This window comes from Zootoca vivipara, chromosome 5 (assembly GCF_963506605.1).
Source record: "Zootoca vivipara chromosome 5, rZooViv1.1, whole genome shotgun sequence".
Classification (NCBI taxonomy): Eukaryota; Metazoa; Chordata; class Lepidosauria; order Squamata; family Lacertidae; genus Zootoca; species Zootoca vivipara.
Genome location: NC_083280.1, coordinates 77,618,829 through 77,645,372, shown reverse-complemented (window position 1 = coordinate 77,645,372; position 26,544 = coordinate 77,618,829). Strand labels below are relative to the sequence as shown.

General features: G+C 42.6%; 2 protein-coding genes across 2 annotated transcripts in view; one reads left to right on the top strand and one right to left on the bottom strand.

Moving 5' to 3' along the window:
* The window catches only part of MMRN2 (multimerin 2), a 28,775-nt gene extending 7,328 nt beyond the window's left edge, over window positions 1–21,447 (top strand). The window contains exons 2-7 of the mRNA XM_035137313.2: window positions 8,238–8,360; window positions 9,518–9,624; window positions 11,321–11,395; window positions 11,888–12,040; window positions 13,644–15,518; window positions 17,775–21,447. Coding sequence (XP_034993204.2) covers window positions 8,238–8,360; window positions 9,518–9,624; window positions 11,321–11,395; window positions 11,888–12,040; window positions 13,644–15,518; window positions 17,775–18,151 — 2,710 coding nt within the window. The 3' untranslated portion in view covers window positions 18,152–21,447. The remainder of the gene's footprint in view (window positions 1–8,237; window positions 8,361–9,517; window positions 9,625–11,320; window positions 11,396–11,887; window positions 12,041–13,643; window positions 15,519–17,774) is intronic.
* Window positions 21,448–21,741: 294 nt separating this feature from the next.
* Window positions 21,742–26,544, bottom strand: part of BMPR1A (bone morphogenetic protein receptor type 1A) — a 59,737-nt gene continuing 54,934 nt past the window's right edge. The window contains exons 12-13 of the mRNA XM_035137314.2: window positions 25,879–26,009; window positions 21,742–25,252 (exon numbers count right to left, since the gene is read on the bottom strand). Coding sequence (XP_034993205.1) covers window positions 25,127–25,252; window positions 25,879–26,009 — 257 coding nt within the window. The 3' untranslated portion in view covers window positions 21,742–25,126. The remainder of the gene's footprint in view (window positions 25,253–25,878; window positions 26,010–26,544) is intronic.

Sequence of the window (26,544 nt, the reverse complement as noted above, 5' to 3'; positions counted from 1 at the left end):
ATTTTGCGATGGCTTTGTCTAGTTACAAAGAAGATCTGGAAAGGAAGTTTGGTGATGTGACCGGATACAAGTTCTAAGATCAGGAAATTTTAGAACTCCCCCCCCCATATTTTCTCTAAATCAGAAATGGCTGTGTAGGCCCCAGACGAGTGTCTAGACACAGTGGTGGGCTGGATGGGAACTAATAAACTGACCCTAGATCCTGGTGAGGTGGCATCTCCGTGGGTGAGGTCCGGGAGATCATGAAATTGCCTCTCTTGGATGGGGCTACACTCTTCCTGAAGGAACTGGTACGGAGTCTGGAGGTGTTCCTAGATCCAGCGCTATCACAGTGTGGCCAGTGGTCAGGAATGATAGGAGCAGCAGTTCAACAGCAGGGCCGTCTTAAGCGTATCTGGCGCTCTGGCGCTGTGGTGCGAAGATCCCTCCGGGTGCCTCCCCTCGGTTTCCCAGCACGGCTGTCTGGTGGGCGCAGCGCGGCTGCCACGGGCACAGCAGCGCAGTGCCCCCCTGACGGCCCGGCGCCCTGGCGCATTGCGCCACCCAGCCTTGCCTTAGAGCTGGCCCTGTTCAACAGCATCTGAAAGGCCCCCAGTTCCCCATTTCTGGAGGTTGGCTCTTGCTCAAAAGAGCAAAACGTTGGAATTGTGTCTTATGATGGTGCATTCTGAAGAATTCTGGTGTCATTCCTTGTGTGGATCTTGGGTGTTATCCAGATGATACATTTTTCAGTTGTGGAAGCTGCATACTTCCTGAAAGGCAATGCATCTTGTCACTGGACCGTTGTGGTTTCCGGGATGAGCAATCCTGTCATACTTTCACTCTGTTACCTTATTTGGCCCGACTCTTGTCATCAATAGAAACAGGGACAAGCAGGCAGCAAAAATCAGTGTAAACCTGAGAATCAAATCTAGAAGAAATTTTGCCTGTTCCTTAGAGCCGCAGAAGGGGCTGTGCTGGGGGTGATAGCATTCTGAGAAATGGTGTGGTGTCAAGAGAAAACCATCTCTAAGCTTTTGTTTACAGTCTACCCAGGTGCTTCAACCATGGGGAATAATGGGTTGTGATTCTGAATATGTGCGCTCGAAGGATTTGGATAGCTGATGATTACTTGTTGGCATCCATCTGTCTCAGGAGACAATGGAGCGCGCCTCTGGGGGTGAAGTCAGGCAGCACCGAAGTGACCTCTCTGGGGTGCAAACTTTGGCAGTGTGGATGGAGGTCCTGGGCCTTTAATCTTGGCCTCTCTGGTGTGGTCCAACGAAAAGCAGAGCAATACATTTGGCACCAGCTTGGCTGCAGGAGTTGCTGGAAAGAGGTGTACCAGTCTTAGGGACTCCACTCTATATTTGTGCAGGGTTTAAGTTCTTGGGCTTTTCTTTTCCCAAGGATGTCCTGCAAGGCAGTGGAGGTTTAGAATCAGAGTTTTCCTTCTCCTAGACAGGCTACCTTCCCAAGTTGATGATTATGAGGTGCTGGCATATCTCACCTGCTTGGGGGAGGGGAGATAAACAGTTGGGGAGTTGGCGCTGAGTCTGAATTTTTGTAGCTGATGACATACTCGGTGCCACATTATAAACTAGCATTGGCAGGTTGGTAGCCCGTCCCCTACTGCAGCTGTGAAAGGCCAGGGAAAACATGAACAAATGTGTTTTCATTTTCTCTCCCCCAGTTCAGACAAATTCCTTGGGGGTGTGTGTGGAATATTACAATGCTATAGGGGTTTGGACAGTGGGTTTTTCAGTTTTGTGTTTGTTGGCACCACATCCTTGGGCTCGCTTTGAATATTGAAAATTGCATAACCAATAAAGTCACTTCATAGGAAATGGACCTTGGTGTGACCATGGCCCGGTGCTTGTTACTACAGAGGGAAGTAAGAAGCCATGAAGCAAGATTTATTTCAGGTGCGGTGTTGTTATCACACAGTTGCACACAGCCTTCCCTGCCTTCGATAGTCTGGCCGGATCTTTAATAGAAGCAGCTTCTCATTTCCGACTGTCGTGTTTGGGTGATAAATGGGGGCTGCAGGAACTCTCCTAAGTGCTGGAAGCAGATAAAAGCAGTGCAAAAATCCCCACTGCTCTCCTTCTAGGGAAGTCAGAACAATGCTCAGGCTTAATTGCTTGTTTGCTTTGCTCGGTTGTACCGGAAAACATTTGTAGTTCTAATCAGGCCCCTTTTTCAAACCATCAAGTTTGCACCAAAAAGTGCTAAAAAGAAAAGAAAAGAAAGAAAGAACAAACCCCATCCCTGTCTCAGTGGGGGGGGGGGGGATCACAGACACTGTGATCTATGTAATCTCTCTGTCTGTTTTTTTTTTAGTTTAGTTTAGTTTATTGTTACGGTTCTCGACCAGCATACACATAAAACAATCCAAAATACAATCTAAAATATAAGCAATAAATATAAACCACTTTAACCATTATAAAAATTATTAGATAAAAGAAGGTATCACTTACCAAAATAAAAAAAAATAAAAACTTAGGTGGTCTTTAAGGTGCTACTGAAGGAATTTTTTTATTTTGCTTTGACTCAGACCAACACGGCTACCTACCTGTAACTATTACTTGGGAGGGTACAGCAAATGGTAGCAATGGATCATCTTTGGCTCTGTCCTGAAATTTTTGGGCACTACTAACTAGGTCGGCTCGGATTTTTATGGCTCTAGCACAGAACTTGGCTACCTTTGCTGTCACATTAGAGTTAGCATCTGAAAGAAGCCACTCTATATAGAAATTGTCTGTTGTTATTTATTTTTATTTTTTTAAATTGCAACACTTAGAGGAAGAAAACCCGTCTGGCATTGAGTCCCTTTCAACTGGGAATGACTACCAGTCAGAATAAGGCCCAATGCTGTGATGGGGTGAGGGGGTGAGGGGGGGGGCGGAATTCAGGCAGGGCTTTTTTTCAGCTGGAACTCACCAGAACTCAGTTTCTTCACCTCTCAGGTGGACTTCGCCATTATAAGAGAACAAAGTGAGTTCATGGTGAGTTCTGGCACCTCTTTTTCTAGAAAAATAGCAATGGGTTCAGGGAATGGTGGGCCACTTGAAATAGCTCTGTGGACCTGATCCAATTTATAGGCCGTGGGGTTCCTTCCTCTTGGAATAGGCTGAAATCATCTCCACCCGGAGACAGACAAGGGAGAACTTGACAAGAAAAGCCAAACTGCTGTCATCTATCCCGTGTCGTATCAGCAGGTATAACGTTGCACAAAATTGGGGCAGCCACACTAAAAGCCCAGCTCTGAGTTGCTGTGGTGTGGGCTTCTGAAATTTGGGGGGCATTGAGGAGAAACTCGCCTGCAGAAGGGATAATGTGGCCTCTCAAATAACCTGGTCCTCAGCTGTATAGGACCTTATATGTTTGTTCTGAAACCTTGCACTTGGCTTGGTTACAGATTGTCTACAGGATCTCCCAAAGTGTTATATGCTGGTAGCAGTTTGTCTCCAGAAGTAGCCCCTACGTTTTGGACTAAAACATATTTAAACAATAGCTGAAGACCTCCTCCTCCTCCTCCTCCTCCTTCGCAACTGCCTTCCGAAGCTAAGATTATTTGACCCCTTTGAGATCTGTGTTGATTTGGCAAAGAGACATCATTGATTGCTGTGATTCCTGAAGGGATGGCTTCAGCCAAGTCACAGAAACAAGCTCTGATGACAGTGATTTAGAGCAGGCGTCCCCAAACTGTGGCCCTCCAGATGTTTTGGCCTACAACTTCCATGTTCCCTAGCTAACAGGACCAGTGGTCGGGGAAGATGGGAACTGTAGTACAAAACATCTGGAGGGCCGAAGTTTGGGGGTGCCTGATTTAGAGGGAAACGTGGAGTTGTTCAATTATTCCAGACAATGGCTTTGGACTTGCCTGCGCCGCGTGGTAGCTAATGTAAGGGAAATTTGAAATCTAAGCTGCAGTTACTACAGCGGACAAACCCTTTGCGTAAAGACGAAACCAAAATGCAAACCACTTTCTGAATTGGCTGTATCTGTTCTGTTGCGGTGGCGATAATGTGAATTAAGTAGGAACAAAGGATGCTTTCAGAAGAGAGAAAACATTTTATCATTGCATTAATCTAGTGCAGGGAAAGTCTTGGACACATCTCAGAGGATCAAAAATCCATTTTCAGCCTGCCATCTTGTGACCTCGGCTTCCCATAATGCTTCTGAATTGGCGCCTTTGGACTTTTGTCTCATGAGAACGTTTCCCATTAGAAGGCAGTTTCATAAAATGGGTGATCTCATCCAACTACACTTTTGTAGTGGAGAAACCCCATGAAACCAACACCCCTAGGGCCAGCCAAATGAATGTTGCTGCCTGAGGCAAAGGACAAAATGAAGTCCACCATGAATCCTGTATTTCACATGCATTTAAAGCCCTAGAAAACCTGGAACTCAAGAACTTGAAAGAGCATCTTCTCCCTACCTACCTCCCCATTTCCCTAGAACAGCAAAGGAAGACTTCATAATGGTCCACGTGTTGGATGAGGTGTGGGTCCCTGGGAAAGGGCCTTTTCAATGGTGGCTCCATGTCTATGAAACTTTCCCAGCCCAATTCATTCTTTTTGACAACAGGAAAATACAGTGGTACCTCGGTTTATGAACACAATTGGTTCCGGAAGTCCGTTCATAAACTGAAGCGTTCATAAACTGAAGTGAACTTTCCCATTGAAAGTAATGGAAAGTGGATTAATCCGTTCCAGACGGTCCACGGAGTAACCGTTCATAAACTGAAGCGAACTTTTCCATTGAAAGTAATGGAAAGTGGATTAATCCGTTCCAGGCGGGTCCGCGAAGTACTTAAACTGAATCGTTCATAAACTGAAACATGGGTGTAATTGGTTCCGGAAGTCTGTTCATAAACTGAAGCGTTCATAAACTGAAGCGAACTTTCCCATTAAAAGTAATGGAAAGTGAATTAATCCGTTCCAGATGGGTCCGCGGTGTTCATAAACCGAAAATTCATAAACCAAGGTGTTCATAAACCGAGGTTCCACTGTATGTACCTCTTCCACCAAGACTTTGGAAGCGGAGCCAGGAGGGTTTGGATCAATGTTATGAGTGTCCCCTTGATGTACTGTTATTTTATAAGGTCTTAAAATCAATTTGGTATAGTTTCCCTTAAGTTTGAACTTCTTTTGCTTCTGTATACTGCCCTATGACTGTAAGATAAATCAGGACAGCATATAAATCTGCGAATAAATGGAGGTTTGCCTGACGCCTTCATTATACACTTTCAGGTGCCAGGCTAAAACGTTCCTCTTCAATCAGGCTTTGGGCTGACAAACATCCTATGTCCTTGGTTCTTTTATGTTTGTGGGGGGAGGGGCATTGTTTTGCTTTGCTATGCTATTATTCTTGTTTTCATTATGTGTTTTGCATTTTTACCTTGTGTTTTTATGCTGTGAACCCAGGGCCATCTTGAGCAGATCGCGTGCCCTGGTGCTGAGGGGCGGAGGTCGCTCCGCCACCCGCCCTGCCCTCGCAGGGTGCAATTGGTTTCCGCGCGGCGCCCTCCTTGCCAGGCCGGCGCCCAGCTTACCAGCCCCCCGCCATGGTGCACTGCACCACCGGGGGGCTATGTAGAGCCGGCCCTGTGTGAACCGCCCTGAGATCTACAGATAGAGGGTGCTCTACACATTTAATAACTAATAATGAAATAATAAAATAATGCAGGTGCCAGGCAAACATTCGCAACCAAAGTGCCACCACCAAGAAGATCCTTTCCTGCGTCACCACTGGCCTCACTTTGTGTGTGTGTGTAATTTATTAAATTTTCTGTTTTACAGTTTAAAATACTCATTTACATCCTTAAGATATCAGTGACTTCCCTTCTTCTCTTTCCATGGTTCATTTTACATATCATAAATCGCTGCATATTTTACAAAAACTATAACATTCAGTATAGCATTATTGCATCCATCAAAACTTGTTTACATTGTTGAATTTATCTTAATGCCGCCAGCGTTTTCAGCTGCACACAATTATTTCCCATATATTCAATAAACATTTTCCAATTTTCTCTAAATGTATGTTCTTCTTGTTCTCTTATTCTATATGTTAAGTCTGTGAGTTGTGCATATTCTGTCAACTTAAGTTGCCATTCTTCTTTGGTTGGGACCTCACTCATTTTCCATTTTGGGGCTAACAAAACACAGACCGCAGTTGTAGCATACATAAATAACTTGCACCTGGGAATTTCAGTCTGAATTATCCCCAAAAGAAAGGACTCTGATTTTTTTTTGGGGGGGGGAAGTACTTTTAAATGTGCTTAACTTTTGGCTGGATTGCGACCCTTGTTTTCAGGGCTTGCTTTCATTGGTTTCCTGCCTCAGTGTACTGGTTGCTAAGCTCCCGCTCCTGCAAGAAGTGACCTCAGCCTCCTTTCTCCTGCTTTACGCACTTTCCCATTGTTTCTGCCACTCTGCCTTAAAGCAAACACTTTCCCATGTATGGCAATTATCAGAGATCAGTTCCCACTGGAAGATATAAAACTGCAGCTAAATCCAGCCATTATTTCGTAGGTGCGAGCTCTCTCCACGCCCAGGCAAAAAGCCACCCAGTTCTGATGCAAATCTTGACTCTACAGCAGCCGAGTGGAAAGGTCTCCTGACCTTTCTGAATTGCCTGCATGACGCTGGTGGCATTGTGTGGAAACGTTACATTTCGTGTTGTTGTTGTCTACTGGACTGCCTACTTCTCGGGAGAGAGAGGGATATTTACATCAGCACAATGTTGTTTCTCCAGAGAGTTCATTCGCAACAGCGAGTGATCTGCATGCCAGCACAGTTCTATGTGCAACAAGATGGGAGGCCCCTCAGCACACAGCATTTTGCAACATTGCACAGGCAACGGGCAGCCTTTTTCATGTTTGTGTAAACGCCAAAGCATAGAGTCTGCCAACTGTAAGTTTCAAGAAGGTGAGCTCTGGGACCAGGTCACAGCACAGTCTTCACCAGGCATCCCCAAACTGTGGCCCTTCAGATGTTTTGGCCTACAACTCCCATGATCCCTAGCGAAGAGGACCAGTGGTCAGGGATGATGGGAATTGTAGTCCAAAACGTCTGGAGGGCCGAAGTTTGGGGATGCCTGGTCTTCACCAACTCCAGATGTTGTTGAACTACAACTCCCACAATTCCTGACCATTAAATCATGCTGGTTAGAGTTGGGGTCCAGAACATCTGAAGGGCACCAGGTTTTGAAAGGCTGACCTATGGATAGAAGCGCAGGGTAAGCAGAAGCAAACCAGGACAGGGGTTTTGTGAGTTTAACAGTGCCTTTGAAGAGAGGAATTTTTTTTGCCACGGCACACAGGAAACAGAAACCAACAGAGGAAGCATTTCGTGAGCAGGATGATGCACTGATTGGAAAAGCTCCCCCTGTGAAATTCTGCCTGCTGTGTTCTCATGAAAGGCACATAGGGGAGGGAATGTGGACCACTGGTACCAAAATGTAGGAGAAACCGGCCTATTAGAAAAGATAACCAACACATTTAAACTAGTTACAGGTAGGTAGCTGTGTTGGTCTGACGTAGTTGAAACGAACGAACAAAATAAAAAATTCCTTCCAGTAGCACCTTAGAGACCAAGTAAGTTTGTCATTGGTATGAGCTTTTGTGTGCATGCACAATATAAACAACATTGTGCTGATATAAATATCCCTCTCTCTCCCGAGAAGTAGGCAGGCCAGTAGACAACAACACGAAATGTAACGTTTCCACACAATGCCACCAGCGTCATGCAGGCAATTCAGAAAGGTCAGGAGAAAAGCTCATACCAATGACAAACGTAGTTGGTCTCTAAGGTGCTAATGGGAGGATTTTTATTTATTTTTTGTTTCGACATTTAAACTAGCAAGGGGACAAGCAAAGGAGGATGCCTTCACCCCGGTGTGGCTCGCCTTTATTACGAATACAACACAACAACACAATGACCTACTCCCCCACCCCAGCATCTATGACTCAATAATAAGGTTAATCTGACTCAGCAATCTCTCCCCGCTCCACATTTCTCTCCCCCCTCCCAATTATATAATGCCTATGACAACAATGTCTCATACCAAATGTAAAGGAATTGTGAACGAGACTCTATGAATCGAAAGTGAAGATGCTATATGTACTTTCCTTTGTTTGTTGCACAATACAATCTTTAATTAAAAAAAACCTATTATGTTTGCCTGATATAGGGACCAATGATAGCTGTTCTCACAATTCCTGCCTGCATTTCCTTCCTCTCCCCTAGGAACTGGTGCTCGTCTCCACAGTCCCGCCTGGTCACGTATATTGCTGTTTGCAAGACGGAGAAATATGTAATTAAGTCTCAGCAACCGTGTCCAAATGGGACTCCAGATTGCCAGAAGATCATGTAAGGATGACAGTCTCTTTAATGGGGTTTCGTGATAACTTCAAGGCCTTGCCTGCACCTATGAATATCCTGGAATTGGGAGACCCCTGTTCCCCTCGCATTGCTAAAGTGCCCAGGTTATTTGTTTCTATAGATGCTTAGAGGGCAGAGAAAGTGCAGGTTGCAAGCTGGATGCGATTCTTAGCCCAAGCCACTTGCACTTCTCTTATATGTGCAAAGGCTGTCAAGGTGCTCCTAGAAAAATATCCTGACACTCCTATGAGTCATAAAGAAATCGTTCAAGTTATCCAGAAAGAAGGATGGAGAGAGATCAGAAGTGGGACCTTTCCTCTTGTGTGCATTCCTGAATGCTATGCTTTGCTGCATGTCAGTTCCCAGGGGGATGAGGCATTTTCTACCAGGTTTCTCACGGAAGTCCCCCATAGGCTAGGTTGGTGCCATGGACCGGTTGGATGCAGAGGAATGGCGAGAGGAACCAGCTGGGGAACTATGAAGGGAAGAAGGCTCAGAGCCCAAGGAGTTGTGTTGGGACAATGATTGATGAGGGGTCACAGGGAGAAGAGAAGACTGAGAAGAGGAGGTGTCGGAAACTGGAGGGGAAACAGGGCTTAGTGAGCTGGGAGAGACTGTGGCAGAGAGAAGTCGAGAATCGCAGGTAGAAGCTGACACAGGTGAGGTGGAGGAGGGGAGGCCAAGAGGCAGTGATGAGTCATGGGTGTCTCCCCCTCCTGCTGTGACAAGCTCCCCTCCTCCCATCTCCCAGAACCAGAAGAGGACTGAAATGGGCAGAGCAGCAACAGATTGCATGCAGACGCAGTCTCCAATTGCTTTGGGAAAGCCCTGGAGAGGAGGGACTTAGATGGCTATGGGGAGGCAGGGAGTTTCAGTCTCAGCAACTGTTTACATGGAAGACGACTGACAGGGACTGAATCGCAGTGCTCATTAGGCCTGACACTCAGCTAAGTCAGTAGTGATCGTATTTTTGCTAATAAAGCATTAACTCCAATTTTGAATTGCGGGTGATTTACCAACTGGTACGCTCTGTGACAGTTGGCATATTTCTCTATTAAGAAGCCAGGGTATCAGTATACCCAATTTCCTCATCTGAAAATTTTGTTTGCATGCTATCTCTCAAGTGTTTGCTTTCCTACCTCTAGGTACAGAGTGGCTTTGAAGCCAGTTTACCAGATTAAACAAAAAGTCAAGAACATTTTGCATTGGAAGTGCTGCCCGGGCTACTTTGGCAAGAACTGTGAACATCACGGTAAGCAAGGCCCTAAGGTGAATAAATGTTAAGGCTGGACACAGCTGTAGGGATATCCCATAAAATATACTAGGGCATTTAAAAGGATGCCTCTACCGTAGTTTGTGCTGGGCATGCACTTGTTCAGTCGACCTGGGATGCGGGTGGCGCTGTGGTCTAAACCAGTGAGCCTCTTGGGCTTGCCGATCAGAAGGTCAGCGGTTCAAATCCCTGCAATAGGGTGAACTCCCATTGCTCTGTCCCAGCTCCTGCCAACCTAGCAATTCAAAAGCACACTAGTCCATGTAGACAAATAGGTACCACGGCAGCGGAAAGGTAAATGGTGTTTCCATGCACTCTGGCTTCCATCACGGTATCCCGTTGCACCAGAAGCAGTTTAGTCATGCTGGCCACATGACCTGGAAAAGCTGTCTGTGGACAAACGCTGCCTCCCTCGGCCTGAAAATGAGATGAGCACCACAACTGCATAGTCTCCTTTGACTGGACTTAGGTAAAGGACCCCTGGACGGTTTTTTACCTTTTTTATCCCAAAGCCCCTTGGGACATCTCCCTTGCAATGTGGAAGTCATTGCAGTGTAGTCTGCTCCTTGCTGCACTGCAGAGGTAACAGCAGTGAGTCTTGTTCAGATGGGAGAAGGAATGGGATGGGCATAGAATCACAAAATTGGAAGGTACCCAAGGGTCATCTAGTCCAACCCCCTGCAATGCAGGAATCTCAACTAGATCGTCCATGACAGGTGGCCATGCAGCCTCTGCTTAAAGACCTCCAAGGAAGGAGAGTCTACTAAGGAGTCTGTTCCACTGTCAAAAGGAGTCTGTTCCACTGTCAAACAGCTCTTATCATCAGAAAGTTCTTCCTAATGTTTAGTCACAATCTCCTTTCTTGTAACTCGAAGCCATTGGTTTGAGTCCTACCCTCCAGAGCAGGAGAAAGCAAGCTTGCTCCATGTTCCGTGTGGTAGCCCTTTAAATATTTGAAGATGGCTATCATATCTCCTCTCAGTCTCCTCTTTACCAGGCTTGTATTATCCATTTTGATTTTTCCCATTTCTCATTTCTCAAATTCAGTTTTGGTGGTGGTGGTGGTGTCAAGAAAAATCATTAAAATTGTCAGCATTTAGTGCAAATTTCTCCTAATAAACACATTTTATGCAGTGTTGACTAATATACATGTTTCCAAGCAGTTACCCCAATATAATGTGTATTTTTATGTGATTTCCCCACAAAATATATGCATTTTCATAAACACTTTTCTTGGATACAGTACACATCTTTTTGCATTTTTGTCTTCTTCTGGGAGAGTAGGAGTATGAGATTGGCAGAGGTTGGAGAAGTTGGCAAAGTTCCTTATTTTATTTTATTTTTTGCATGGACCCTAGCCTATGTGCTTTGGTCTCAATCTGCCCCAACTGTTGCAATATGGGGATCATATTGGCCTACCTTACAGGGCTGTCATAAGGATTCTCAGAATGATTGTGAAGTGCTCTGAATACTCATAAAGTACTATACTGATGGTAATTATGTTTATTTATACATTAGGTGCTATAATTCTAATTCACCAGCCTGTCTGGAAGTAAGAGATTAACGTTAGGGATGCTTTATGAATCCAGAATCGACCTAAATGAAAATAATACCCTCCCCACAGTGCTGAACTGCAAAAAAAGAGAATCACTGACTTGGCAAACTTAATTTGCAGATCCTAATTTTCTTCCGGTGTCCACCAATCAGCCAGAAAGCTGGAAGGAAGAACGAGAAGAGCTCTCCAGCCAGAGTACGTTTTAATTCAATATATTGTTTCACCATTAGAATAATGCACCCCTTAAACCATTTATCCATCTGCATGACATTTCTTCCATAGGATAGAATATTTTTGCAATGTACGGTAATAATACAGTACAATCATGTGTTTCTTACTTAAGAGTTAACTTCACTGAGTTCAGTTAGACTTACTCCCAGGTAAGTAAGCATAGGGCTGCAGCCTAACAGAGCTTTGCAAAAGGATGAGAAACTAATGGCCCAAATATTCCTTAAGTTACTTGAGCAACGGGTGTTGGAATGGTTCTCCCTGACATTTCTCCTGGGTCTATAGGGCTGGGTGGGGGGCAGAGTGGAGCAGGCAGCTGTTAGCTGTGTGCAAGTGTGCTCTGCAGTGTTTTCCAATGCTTTCCTCCAGGTAATGCTACCTTCCAGGCTCAGGTATGTTGTAAATGGTTTCATTTGTTCTTGTGCCTTTTCAACAAATATCCTTCGTCCTTGGGATCAGGAGATATTGCAGAAGCCCAAGAAAGCCACGAAGCCCTACTGGAAGATCTGCAGAACGATATTCACCAGGCCACGAGCAACTTGGGAGTCTTACAGAAGGTGCTTCATTATAACGGCAGCAGCACAAGGCGAGCAGCAAGCCACAACCAATCAGGTGAGAGCACAGCCACAAAAGGGTGGGCAGAGTTGGGTGCACAAGTCATTGACGGGCAGGACTCTTGACAAACTGGAGTGTGACTAAATGAGGGCACTGTTGGGGATCTGGAAGCCAAGCCCTATGCAGAATGGAAGTTTAGCTTGGAGAAGTTTAAGAGTAGGCATTTGTATTTGCAAGTTTTGACATACCACTTGCACTCATAGTCCTGACTCCAGCCCAGAACCAGATAATGGGTGTGTTTACTTGTACGTAAAGAAGTACACTTTAAGTAGTTGAAACAAAATTTAATAATTCCTTCCAGTAGCACCTTAGAGACCAACTAAGTTTGTCATTGGTATGAGCTTTCGTGTGCATGCACACTTCTTCAGATATTTTGTTTCGACTAGACCAACACGGCTACCTACTTTAAGTAGAGCAGCCTAAATGTACAAACTCAGCAGCTGGAAAAAGAGAGGGATATAGTCAAGATGTTCTTACAAGGCAAAGGAGCTGCAACAATAAATCCAGTCTGAGAGCAAGCGCCAAGGTTCAGGAGTCTGAGAATAGCAGCAAGGGTTCAAAGACTGCACGGGAGCTGTGAAGTCATTCCAGCAAGTTTTGCACCTTGCCACATAGTCTCTTCCTCCCCTTCTGAATCCTTGTCCTCAAGTGCCTTCCACTCCTGGTCTGAATCAAGGGTGCTCAGAGGGAGCCATGGCACAAAATTACTGGCTGTAAAAATCTGCTCCATAATCTCCTTCCCCAGCTCAGTCATCAAGCTGAGCTTGGATCAGCCCGTTTTTCACGGGTTACTGTGATGATAAAATGGATGTGTCGAGCATTTAAATAACTCTGAGCTCACTGAAGGAAGGGTGGCAATTAATTGTATTACATGATCATTTGTGTGCTGCTTGCCCTGCCCTAAGTATATTTGCTGGGGGAGTGCTTGAGCTGGCCTGAGCGTTCAGGATTGGATGAGCTATGAGTGTATCATCAGCATCTAATGATTATTATTAATTATATTGTTGTATTTATTAGTCACATTTTTCACAAAAAAGCGGCCCAAGGTGACGTACAAAATAGTAAAAGTGTTAAAACCAAATATAAGAAACCAGAACAGAATAAAAACTTAGAATCACATACGTCCCATCCAAGTAAGAGGCCACAGATATCTAAAACCCTCCAACTTAGGGGCTGAGAGCCTGGTTTAAAATACATGTTTCTCCTGGTGGCTGAAACTAAAGTTGGCACCCTGCGTGCTTCCCTTGGGAGAGCATTCCACAAGCAAGGAGCCACCACTGAAAAGGCCTGCTCTCGTGCCTCCTCCCTCAGAAGGGTCTCAGATCATGACCACAGACGTCGGGAGAGGTGGCCCTTGAGCTATTGGGGTTCCTGAGTGGCATATGGTTTTATAGGCCCAAACCAGCACTTTTGGGTTGGCTTGGGCTAATTGGTACCCACTGCAGTTGTGCCACAATAAAGTGTTACCTTCTTGGACTGTCTTACTCCAGCCAGCAGTGCGGCCATTGAATTCTGCACCAGCTGCAGTTTCCGAATTGAAGTCAAATTCTAAAGGAATAACTGCCCATGTTACCTTATATTGTTTTTATTTGTATTTCAGAAGTACAGGAGCAATTCCTCCAGCAAACACTCTTTCCCCATGTGCAGAGTTTCTTGGAGGAGCATTTCAACCCAGTCTGGGCAAGCTTCAATAAAAGTTTACAGGATCTTTCTGCTGCCGTCAAAAATCTCTCAAAGAATGTCGAGGCTAATCGGAAAAGTATAGAGAGGTTCCAAGAAAGCACCGTGCCCAAGAAAGATTTTCAGGAGTTGGGAACGAAGTTTGAATCCAAGGTTCAAGCCAACATTTTGAGAGTGGACCACGTGAAGAGAGAAATAGAGAGTCATTTACACTCGCAGCAGGCAGCCTTACACTACAATCTCACCATGATCAAAGCAGATACTGATCTGAAGCTCAAGAGACACCAAAAGACACAACACTTCTATTTGTCCGCCTTAAACAGCAGCCTGACAGACATGAGACAACAGCAAAACAAACTTGAAGATGAGCTCAAGACTCTGAATAGAAATTTGGCAGTATACCCAATACAATTTGGCAGCCAAAATGAGGCACTTATTGAGAGGGACATTCAGATCCTCAATGAGACCCTGGCAGCGCATGCTCAGCAGCTGACCAAAATTTTTGATGAGTCTGATGAGGACTACACAGAACTAATCGATTCCATTGCGAACTTGAAAGCCACCTTGAAGCACGACCTGGAGGAGTTCAGAGTTGATTTAATAGAGAAGAGTCTTATAATAGAGGAATACAGGGATGATCTGGAAAGCAAGATTCTTGCTCTCAACAACACTCTGTCCAATATTGAAGACGGCCACTGGGATCTAGAGAGGTCTCTGAAAGCATGTCATTGTGGAACACCATCTTCACACGTTGTTACAGAAGATCTAGCAAACATCACTCAGGTCAACAGAGAAGAAATAAAGCAACTTGAGGCACGCTTAAAGGATCTTAATGCAGCTTTCCCTATTATACACCAGGTTCTAGAAAGCCAACAGAAACAGAGTCAAAAGCTGGAAGGTGGCATGTCCCTCCTCAATTCTCATGCAGAAAAGCTGTCTGAAAATATTGGCATCCTGGAAAAAAATGATGAGAAGATGCACGGGCATATCAAATATCTCAACAGCTCCTTTAACTCTTTGTTGTTCGATGCAATGAGACATGAGCTAGCACTAAAGGCCTTGCTTGGAGAAGAAAACATGGATATCTTGTTGGAAGAGGACTCAAGTCCTGTAGAATTATCCATAGAGCAGCTTCAAAAGACTATCAGGCTAATCTCTGACGAGCTCACGGAACAAAATTTTACACTGGAATATCTTATGAAGACAATTCACTCTTTGGAGATGATGGATCATGGAGATAACCCCAATGTCCATATATCTCTTAAACATCCTATGTTGGAAAGGAAAACAGGGGACACAGCACAGGAGGTTACCACCCAACGCAGTGGAGTGGAGCACATGGAACCAAACCATGAAGCTGCCATGGAGGATGCTCTGGATAACCCAGCGTATCACGATATCATGACTCTGAAGAAAGAGATTGGGCACCTCAGCAGGGAGATGCATAAATATAAGTTGCAGAGGGATCGTGCCAATTTCTGCTGTAATTACACCATAGCCAGCCTAGTGGAACCACTCGGTGGCTCAGTGGAGAATTTGAGGGAAGACCTTGCGTCAGCCCAGCAAACCCTTGAAGAGCACCTGCAGGTCTTTCAAAAGCTGTTTGGAAGCAACAAGGAATTAGCCGCTGCAAATGTAAGCTTGGATGTCACAAAGATTCAGTCGCTGGTGGGCAGGAGGATGAGGAAGCAGCTTCAAGAGGGGCAAAAAATGAGAGACAAGAAAGACGCCAGCAGTCGTAGGGAAGGTACCTTAAACGGAAGAAACAAGATACAGGCAGAGATCCTGGAGACAGGTACATTTCTTCCACCCACCCCCTACAATAACCTCATCACGATTCACCCACCTGAGGCTCTCTAGATGTTTTGGACATCAGGCCCAGCCAGCTTGGGGAAGTTCATAATATTTCAAATATTTCTTAACCACCCTCCATCAAAATGTTCCAGGGTGACGCAAAAGAAAAGTGTAAATATTTCATTTACAGTGGTACCTAGAGTGTTGAATGCCTTGGCTCCCAAACAAATCGGCTCTCGAACGCCGCAAACCTAGAAGGAAGTGTTCTGGTTTGCGAGCATTTTTTGGAAGCCGAACTTCTTTTTTGGAGCCAATCAGTCTTGGTTTTCGAATGGTTCTGGGAGTTGGACTCCCGGAATGGATTAAGTTCGACAACCAAGATCCCACTGTACTTTAAAAAGTATTCATATACTGCCCTCTCGCAAAACATCAGGGTGGTGCACAACTCCATAGGGTTAGGTAAAAGCAATTTCATACAATCATTGAAATGGTTGGGTACGCAAGGGGCAGCATAAAGGAAGTCTCCAAGAGATGCCTTCCGAAACTCTGCTGGAAAGGTGTTCCTTCAGCATGGGAAGTCCTGGTTAGAAAAGAACTAGTTCACACCCATGAACAGCTGCTGCCAGTCAGATTAGGCAGTTGTGGGCTTGGCCAAGGGCAGGGAACTCTGGGACCCTCCGTGTGCTGCTGGACTCCAGCTCCCATCAGCTCCAGCCAGCATAGCCAATGGTCAGGAATGATGAGAGTTGGAGTCTAGCAACATACAGTGGGCCAAAGATTCCCCCATCCCTGGTAGACAAATAATCTGACCTAGCATAAGGCAACTTCTTAAATTTCAATTGCATTAAATGTTGTTGTATATGATGATGTTGTTGTTGATAATACCCCACCCATCTGGCTGAGTTGCCCCAGCCACTCTGGGCAGCTTCATGTCCACAGGAACTTCTAGATCTATTTCATACTTCCTTTCAGCAAACTCCACTCTTATTCTGAACTATTGATCAGGAAGCTTCTGAACTCCATTGAGCCAGTCCTGTCAATAAGTACAGAAGAGAACATTTAGTTTGCTACGCTCTGAATTTTGATGGAACATGTCCTAACAAAGGCACAAGAGCCATTATGATGCCAGCACTTTCCGAAGCTTAGCATCAAGTGAGCCTTTTCAATTTAAACCAGTTTGCTTGGAGCGTGGAAAGTAGGTAATTCATTGCACAGAAAGAAAATCTTTAAAAGTTGTTGAAATTCCCTCTTCTATCTATAGGAGTGCCGCATTTGCCATGCCACATGTTGGCAAAACTCTGCCACAAAATTCAATGGGATTTATGAATGGCTTACAGGGGTGGGTTTGCGTGGAACAAAAGGGCACATAATATATTCTCAGTAAGTTTCACAAATTGGGCAAGGATAAAACAGTATTTTAAAGTCTTATCCTATCCAAATGAACCTTAATTTAGTTTCCACTTGATTGTTTGGAACTACTGTATTTCCTGAAAGGGTGGCACGGGTCCCATAAGATAGCCAATTATGTAAAACAGTGAAGAAAATAACTCGGGGAGTTTGTGCTAAAGAGGCACAGATCTCAACAGTGGTTTCTTGAATTAGTTTGCTTGTTGAATTATAGTGTAGCTCCATCTCCTGGCAGAATAGTGCTTTTGTTTTGCTTTCCCTGAGCTGTAGTCTACAATAGAAAGGGGTGTTTCAACATTTTGACAACTGGGAAAACCCATACAAATTTCCAGAGCCAACCTGCAGATTTGGTAAGATGGTTTCGCCACCCCACTGCACCCCAAACATCCCCTCCCTTCTCTTCACCTAGTGGCAGCTGTAACAAATGCACACTAAGAGCCTCCCCCCCCCCAAAAAACCCATTATCCTGCCATAGTCACCAACAGTGTGGCATGGTGCCATGGAATATGTAGCTCCCATAAGCCCCAGCACCTAGTCATGGAGAGATAGAAATAAACACTCCCCACTTGCCTCATCAGAGTACCTGGCAAAGGGGGAATGTGGGGCAGGGATGGCTTTGTAATGTGAGGAGGTGGCAGTGGCAAATAGAGAAATTCTCCAGCTGTATCCAATACCCAAGCAGGGAAGAATTTGGGGGAATGGAAGACTTACCTCGTTTTTGAGATGGAAGCTCACTTCAATGCCTGGCCTGGGAGACACTTGAAAGCATCTTGCCTGGTAAATTGGAAATGTTCTGGGACTTTGGATAATTGTATGCAGTGTTTGTAAACTCTCCCTCTCCCCCATCTAGGTACATATGTGGCCTTTTATGTGAGGTATTCAGAAGACAGAGGGCTGAGCCTCAACGGAACATATCTTAATTATGGAGGGGGCTATTTCCCTGAACACGGCTACTTCAAGTCTCCTCATACTGGGGTTTACCTTGTTGCCATCAGCGTGCAGCTTGCACCAGGACCTGCATTGGGGCAACTGGTCTTCAGCAACCGGCAAAGAATGACGCTCATCGACACCAAAAAGAGAAAGGCAAGTGGAGGCGCCATGGCTACTTTTGCCCTTGTGGAGCTCAAGAAGGGTGAGCTCATGTGGTTTGAACTGGTACAGGGCACTGGAGCGAAGCAGAACCCAGCTGGATTAAGCATGGCTGGATTTCTGATATTCAAAACTTGAAAAATAAAAGGTCCCAAAGTCATAAATGATACTTTGCTATACACACACGGCTAACCTGTACTAGTCCAAAGACGTTGAGTTTTGCTGTGTGCACTTTTACATGTAGTCCCAGCCCTTGATTCACCTCAATGCTGCTTCCTAGAAATAGTTCAGTTGTTGCTTAGCAGTGTCACAGAGGATGAAGAAATAGTGTTTGTATGTTGCAAAGGCTTTAGGAAATACATTAGAGCAAGGATGGGTCACTTGTGGCCTTCAGCTGCTGCTGGACTCCCAACTCTTCTTGGCCCTAGTCAAGGGATCAGTCAGGGATTATGGAAAATATCAGGAAGCCCCAGGTTTTCCCTGCTCCATCCCTTTGATAGTTTATCTTGCATTTGATTCTATTCTTCCTCAGACTAAAAATGCTCCCTCTTGTCTTACATCCAGTGAAGAATGAACAATGTTCTTATAATTAAGTTTCCAGTGGAAAATCAATCAATCATTTAAATATTTATTTTTTTATAAAAAAAAATCCAAGACAGGACAGGCCCTCCTACATTAAAAAAAAGTGGCATGGCGCCATTCTCTGTTGTGCTAGCGATATCAGAAATCACACAGGAGGGATTTCCAGATGAACAAAATGAGGGATTTCTATTCCTAAAGTGTTATGAAATGATGGTGTCTATACTTAAGAGAACTGTATCACTTTGCGTACATTCTCAATAAATACTCTTTGTTTTGTACACCTGGCTGTAGTTTTGCTTTGCACATTTTAATAGTTCAAGTGCAGGAATCATAAAACTTCCACTGATAAGTGTTTAACCCAGTTTCATGTAGATGCGCAAATACTGGATATCAAATGATTATTTCAAGGGCAAATTATTGTGAATAAAACTCCTCATAGGCATGATTCCAGCTAAGTTCCAAAACTGCAGAAAGATAAATGTGAATATACATTATCTGTATGTACTTTGATAAAACTAAACTGTGTGTGTGGTTTGTTTTATAAATGCTACAGAAAAAGGTTCAGCAGACAGGGGAATCCTAAGATTTAAGCGTGTATGTAATGCACAACTTGAGGTAAGCGGTCTCACATGCTACAGGGGAGATGGAAGAACAAAGCAGAGGAAGGGGTAACATTTTTAACAGCAGCCCAATGCTGTGTATGAAGTATAATTCTGCACTGAGATCCAACAGATTTTTCTTGTAGAATGGTGGAGGGAAACTTTTCACAAGGTATTTTGGACTCTGGTTTGAACACATGGGAGTGCACATTGTTGCAATTATGAATGGCCTGTTTTACTTTAAAAATACACAGAACCAGTGAATAATCAATGCCCGGGGCTCCACTTTTGGTGCATCTGAAGTAAGGAAGCAATTTGAGTATTATTTTGTATAGTCTTACCTTGGTACTTGGATGGTTTGGCTCCCGAACGCCGCAAACCCGGAAGTGAGTGTTCCGGTTTGCGAACGTTCTTTGGAGCCTGAACATCTGATGGAGCTTCCACAGCTTCCGATTGGCTGCAGGAGCTTCCTGCAGCCAATCAGAAGCCATGCTTTGGTTTCGAACATTTTGGAAGTCGAACGGACTCAGTTTGACTTCCAGGGTACGACTGTACTTCAGTACAAATTACTTGTGAGACATGATCTTCAGCACTGATTTTAAAAGGCAAAGCATACAACCATGTGTGTGGATGTTTGATCACCAATATGCAACGGTTAACAAACAAATATATTACTAATGTTTACTAAAATAAGGTTATTTACTTAAAAATGATACATTGACATGAATTTGTGTACAGAACAAAGCAATTCATGGTAAACTTAAGGCACCTTTAAATCAGATGCTGTACAAAAAGACACTTAGCCTGTTACAATTAAAAAACATTCTAAACTTGTGGTATATATAACAAAATGAGTATAATCATACTGCTTCTTTCACCCTCTCCTTTTTATTTACATCTTCTATAGGTTAGCTACATTATTCTTTCTGTATACAATATAGTACATTTTTATATTGGGCATGGGTAAGTCAGAGCACAAAACATGAATACAGTATGTGGGCATCTATATTGCATTCAGGGGTACTATACAACAAGGCAATTGCTCAATGAGATGATCATTTGAAGTATTCATTTGATACAATCCACCAGAAATTTTAACACCAGCTTAGAATGAATGGGAGTTGTGCAAGAACACTCCTGTTTACACAACAATCTCCCTTTTATTTTACTGAGGCTTGTACTAGAGAAGTTCCTGGCGACCTGTCCCGTCTCTCTTTCTACAAACTTCTGCAATCCACCAAAATGGGTTTGGGAGACATGATATAAGTGATGATGAGGATTCAATATGAATAACTAGGCATCACAAGACAAGGGAAAATGTACATAATTACTTTTCTAAAAGACCAGCTAAATTTGAGTCCTCTCACATTCAAACTGGGCAGAAGACTCAGTATTTAAATTAATATGCAGCGTGAAAATAATAAATGTTGTTCTAGTATTTCAGATCACACCTTGATGTCAGACAGCATTACTGCAGAGAAGGCAACCTACAAATTTGTAGTGTGTCAGCATACTCTATTTAAACAGAGAAGTTGTAGTGCTTACAAATGTATGGGGGGAAACAGAAAAGTCTGTTTCCCATGCACTAGAAAGGTACAGATGCAATGACAGTAGTGTCATGACGCCAATGACAAATAATGTTTAGAGCTGAGAAGAGTATCAGGGGAAAGCATTTATCAAAACAGACATGGGAAACCGAGGCTGTTAGTGACACAAACAGGCCTTGGGTTCATAAAGAAGCCAATTCTTGGAATATGAAGGTGTTACATCAAGCAACAGGTGACAGCAGCCACAGGAAATGTATTTATGGAGGTAGGCATTTTTATGGCATATGAAGCAAAAGGTTTGTTTTTTATGGCACTAGTCAGAACTTATTGAAATCATGGCTTTTTGCTTTTTTAAAAGAAGTGCAATACTCAAAATATATACCAATAGTCTTGGCTGATTGTTATTAGGTAATTAATAAATTATCTCAGATGACAATGGTTAATGGGAGAAAAAGATTTTGCAGAGCAGAAAACGCCACCCAATTTAATTACAATATTGGCTTTCAGGAATATTTTAGAAAACAAGCAAACGGAATTCCAAGGGGAGATTTCCATTCATTCTCGTTCCTCTAGTATTCCTTACTGCAAAATACATTCAGCATTTGGGTTAATTTCTTAACACTGACCAACCTTCCTCACAGGCTTAAATGGAGCTGCCCCTGCTTCTTTCAAATTCCCGAGGGTGGCACAACTTTGCAAAATGCTGCAGCTTCCTTAAAAAAGAGGGAGAGTTGAAAGTATGCTTCATAAGGAACAAGGGAGCAATCAAACCATTGTACTTTTCATCTAACTATCATGATACTCTCAAAGCTTCAAGGTACACATTCATTTGCAAGTGGGAAATTATTTCAAAAGCATACTTCCAAGGCACAAATGTGCTGTTGATGAACTAGTGTGTATAGTACACAATAGAAGACATAAGCAAGCATGTGTTTTTAAAGAATTGACGCACACATACTAAACTTAGTCTAATAAAAGATAACATTAGCATGAAAAAGTCTGAAATGAGTCTGCTGGCGTTATGATAAGACAATAATGTTGAAAAACATACCAATTCTCTTGACAATGGTATAATTCAATTTTGCCACATTTAAGGTCACTTCTCACTCTTTGGCTGCAATGTCATCTGGCCACTTGAAAATGCCTCTGAGTGGCCACATCCTTCACGTTGTATTGGCTCACCAGGTGAATCAGATATATGTCATTTGTCTGCAAGATGCCAACAGGAATATTTGGTGGTAGCCTGGAGATAAAACCACACTGCAGAAGCTCTTGTGTGAGTGAGGCTGTTTGGCCACCAAGTAGTAAGAAGGATTCTACCACACATCAAGTGCAACCATATAGCAGAATTGCTACTTGCATCTACTCCCAATTGAAAATTAATTTACAATCATGAATTAGTCAAGCATTTTTACAACTGCTGAATTAGTAGTATGAGTGCAACAAATGACTTCCAAGTTCAGCTTTGGTCAGATCAATAAGGTGATCTACAGAGGTGTTAAAGATGCCCTTAAAAAACAAACCCCAATATAGGTGGGGCATTCATACAGCTGGTACAAGGGATCCAAAGAAACATTGACACAGAATGATTAGTACCATGAAGAAGACAGGAGTACAATTTCTCCCCTTGTTCAAGGGGGTGGAGAGGGAAAGAGATCAAAAATAAAAATTTACTTTAGTAAATGAGATCTTACTCCCATGTGATGAAATCAAGAGGAAAAAATTAGCAAAGGTCACACATGAGCATTATGTTAATGGTACTAAATTTCGGAAGGAAATTATTTCAAAACTTGTTTAACAATCTCAAGTCTTTTTGAGGAAAATTTCATTTCTACTAATTGCATAGCTGGAAGGAATGTGGCGCTTCCAATTAGAAAATGAAATGCCAAACACCTGTTGCTTCTACTACAAAATGCAGTGTGTTCAGAAATAATTGGCTATTCCCTCTGCTGTAGCTAAAATGTCTCCTAAGAAAGTATCAGGGACATGACATGAAATAGCCCATAGATATGACTGGACTAAATCCAAACTACATTCCATTGAATTCAATGTGAAAAGTTAGTCATTACTAAGTTAAGCCACATTTTCTCCCAATGAGAACTAAGTGCAAATAACTTAATTTGGATGCAACCCAGTGGCTCTGAGATAGTATTGGCATTTGCTAGACTGCTTTGCTTTATTTTAGATTCTCAAGTCAACATAAAAATTAAATGTCAGCATATAATGCACCACTAATAAAGCTACCCAACTTACATGGCACTTAAAAGAAAACAAATGTTCCATTCTAGATGATGGAAAATATACACCCCACCAACTATTCTAACAAAACTCGTAAACATATACTTGTTAACATTGTATTTTAATATAGCCTAGATCAGTTGTTTTCAATCAGCATTCCCAGGAATCCTGGGGTTCCTCAAGAAATTACGTCAGAGGTTCCTCAATATGATCAGTACCGGACCTCCAGAACGAATCAAGTTCTTAACCCGAGGTACCACTATAAAAGCAGACAGGCTTCCTGAGACCACTTGTCTACCACTACTGATCTTCCTCTGCTATTCAGAGTCACTGTGGATAGCTGAAAGTGTCCTAGAGTATATACTTGGCTTATGAGAATGTAATATTGAGGCCAAACAGGCCGAGCAAGTGGACTGAGTGTACCTACAAACAATTCTTGGATCTTCAAAATACTCTGTGACAAACAGCAATCCATGCAGAAGTTCTTAAACATGTCAGTTAATGGTGGAAAGTGTTCCCTGAAAGCAGTAGTCTAGTGCAGTGTTTCCCAACCTTGTGCCTCCAGCTGTTTTCGGACTACAATTCCCATCATTCCTGACCACTGGTCTTGCTAGCTAGGGATGATGGGAGTTGTAGTCCCAAAACATCTGGAGGCACAAGGTTGGGAAACACTGGTCTAGTGTAATAATTTGATTTATGGCAAATATTTACCAGCTACCTGTGTAAAACAAAACAAAACAAAACAAAACAAAACAAAAATACATTTTAGAACATCAGCCAGATTGCTTTCCTGGTACTGGACGGAAAAGAAATGACACACCTTTGCTCAATATCCGTGGCACAATATTGTCTGTGACTTGCTGCATTCAAAATAAATTAATTCATAGCTTATGTATCCCATGAACTGTTCAGCTGATACTAATACTTAAAAGGCATCACTGAAAAAGCAATGATTTAAGGAAATGTTAAATAAAATTTGTACATCTATAAATTAAAAAAAAATACTGCAATCCTTCGCCTGACCATTTACTGTTTGCAATCTATTGAACAAAATTTTAACACATCCTCACATTTGTTTAAATTCACTCTAAAATTGCATTAAGGGTCTTGCCTCTAAAAGGGAAATTTTTTATATCTTTGTAGTATCCATGCACATACTTTGACAGACTATCCAACATTTCTGCAAGTCACATTCACCTTGAATATGATTATTAAGTTTCATTATTTTCAGATGTGAGTATGTTATGTTTACACATATACAAAAGAGCAGGTATTTAGCAAATAAAAGAACACTGAACACTATATAAATAACTTCCCTTTTTTTAAAGCTAGCTAAGATACAGTTTACAGTACAAGATTACAGGCACTTAAATTATTGGAGACGTTTAACTGTTCCATGTTCTGTGCTCAGTCTTTGGGGAATTCATAGCACTGGGAGTATGAATTGTATTCTGGTCTGTTCTTCACATCACACTTGACGGTGACATACTGCATAGGTTCATAGTAGCCATTTTGGTTTTTGGTCATGAAACATATATAATTTTTCCATGCAGCACAGAGGAAGGCAGACATTGATTTTCTTTGAAATCCAAATAGGTTCCATATTCTGAGCCAAGGCATTGCAAAAGAAAATAGTAGCTTTGCATGAAATTAAATGGCTTCTTAGGTATTCCAAATGGCATCAGAAAAATCCTGGCACGCCACACAAAACCATAAAAGGCGTAAGGAATTATCAAATTAGTACCCCAGACCGCAGGCTAATCCACCAAGACGTGATAAGGTATCATCAGGTAGGCAATAAGTTTATTCCCCCCGCCTCCGCTGTTTAATTCGTTTAACTTACGGCTTTCACAGAAAGCACTATCATCTGAATATGAAATTCAGAACTTGATGAGTTTTAGGGGAAAGTGTGAAGAAAATCTCAATGCAGCTCAAAACAAAAACAAAAAAAAGAGTAAAATGAGGCTATCCACATGTATACCATATAGTGTACATGGATACCATTTTCTACAAAGTACTGAAATATTTAATATTAGCAGCCTGTAAAAGTGGTGAGGAAGGGGGCTGAAAATCAGACCCAGCCCCATCCCACCAGACCCTATACTTGCTTGAGTGAAGACACATAACAGTCCAATGGCATTTCTTGGTCAAATCTTAACATCTTGAGATTCTACCATCTTGCCAAGTGTCTTCTTAATCCTCAAAGCTGTAAGTCTAGAGGCAGGATTGTGGGCCCAGCATTCACACATTAATTTCAATATTGCTCTTAAACACTGAAAATAGAAAAAGGAATTCTTGCATAAACAATTATGAATTTAACAGGATTTGTACACTGCTATACCAACAACTGTTGGCTCGTTTTTCTAAACCACTTATAGGCTTTTATAATTAAATCAAAGCTTTTTTAAGTGCTTTACAAAAATGAACCAACAAGTGAACTGCAATAGAAATAAAGTCAAATGTTTAAAAAATGACTTTAAAAATGCAAAAGATAACTAAAACCATCAATTTTAAAAAGATACACAATCAAATACTGTTATATTTTTAAAAGTATGTCAAATTTACATTTCTGGGAAGGTTTGCCAAAACAAAAAAGTTTTCCGCAGGCACCAAAAACAATATAGTGAAGATGTCTGCCTAATATCAAATAGAAATGAAATACTGTTGCTGTTTGGAGTTAATTATTGTTAATGTGCACAGCAGATAAGTAAACCTTTTCTAATAAGAGAATAAAATAAAAAGTGTGAAGATGTATTTTTTTGGGGGGGGGAGCAGAGAATTCCAATCAGCAAACAATGAAAACTTCTAAGTTAATGTTTCCCTTCAAATCTAAAAATTATTTCCGTAAGTGGGGCAAAAAGAATTGTCAACTAGATTCTCCTTCTTTCAGCATGCTTACCTCATCACTATTCCATCTATTAGATACTATAGGGCGCAGGTGCTTAACACATATGACCTCTCTCATGTCCTCGTAGGAAGGATCATTCGGCACCATGTCATAATAGGGTAGTTGGTACTCTTCAACAATACCTGCAGATAAATGATATAAATTTAAGTATGCAATTGAAAATTATTCCATGTGCTGCAGACAAGACTAATATACCAAACCTGCTTCTGATTTTAGGCCATTACAAGACTTAAGAGAGGCTCTTATTTTTGCATTTCAAAAGGAAATATTCCACCCTACTTGCAAGTAGTTTGGGTGGGGGGCATACATAGAGGCTGAGACACCTACACATTCAAGGGAATAGGGAACAGCAAACAAAGGAGAAACTAAAGGAGAACATTCATGCTGGTCTCCACAGATGCTACGCTTGACAAAATGGGCAAAATAGAGAGTCATGTTGCTTTGTCACAAAACCATATTGCCTTCCCCATTACCCTTGCTACACTCCAAGCCCCACATAAGTTGGGTTGGTAGAAAAAGGGAACCATGGGAGTAGCAGCACTTAATGTACAGAGCAACACTAACTTTACACCTTCACTTCTTTTCCCCCATAGGCTCACCTAGCATTTCTAACAGTTGTGTTTCTTTATAAAATAATCAGAGTCACTGATTTCAATT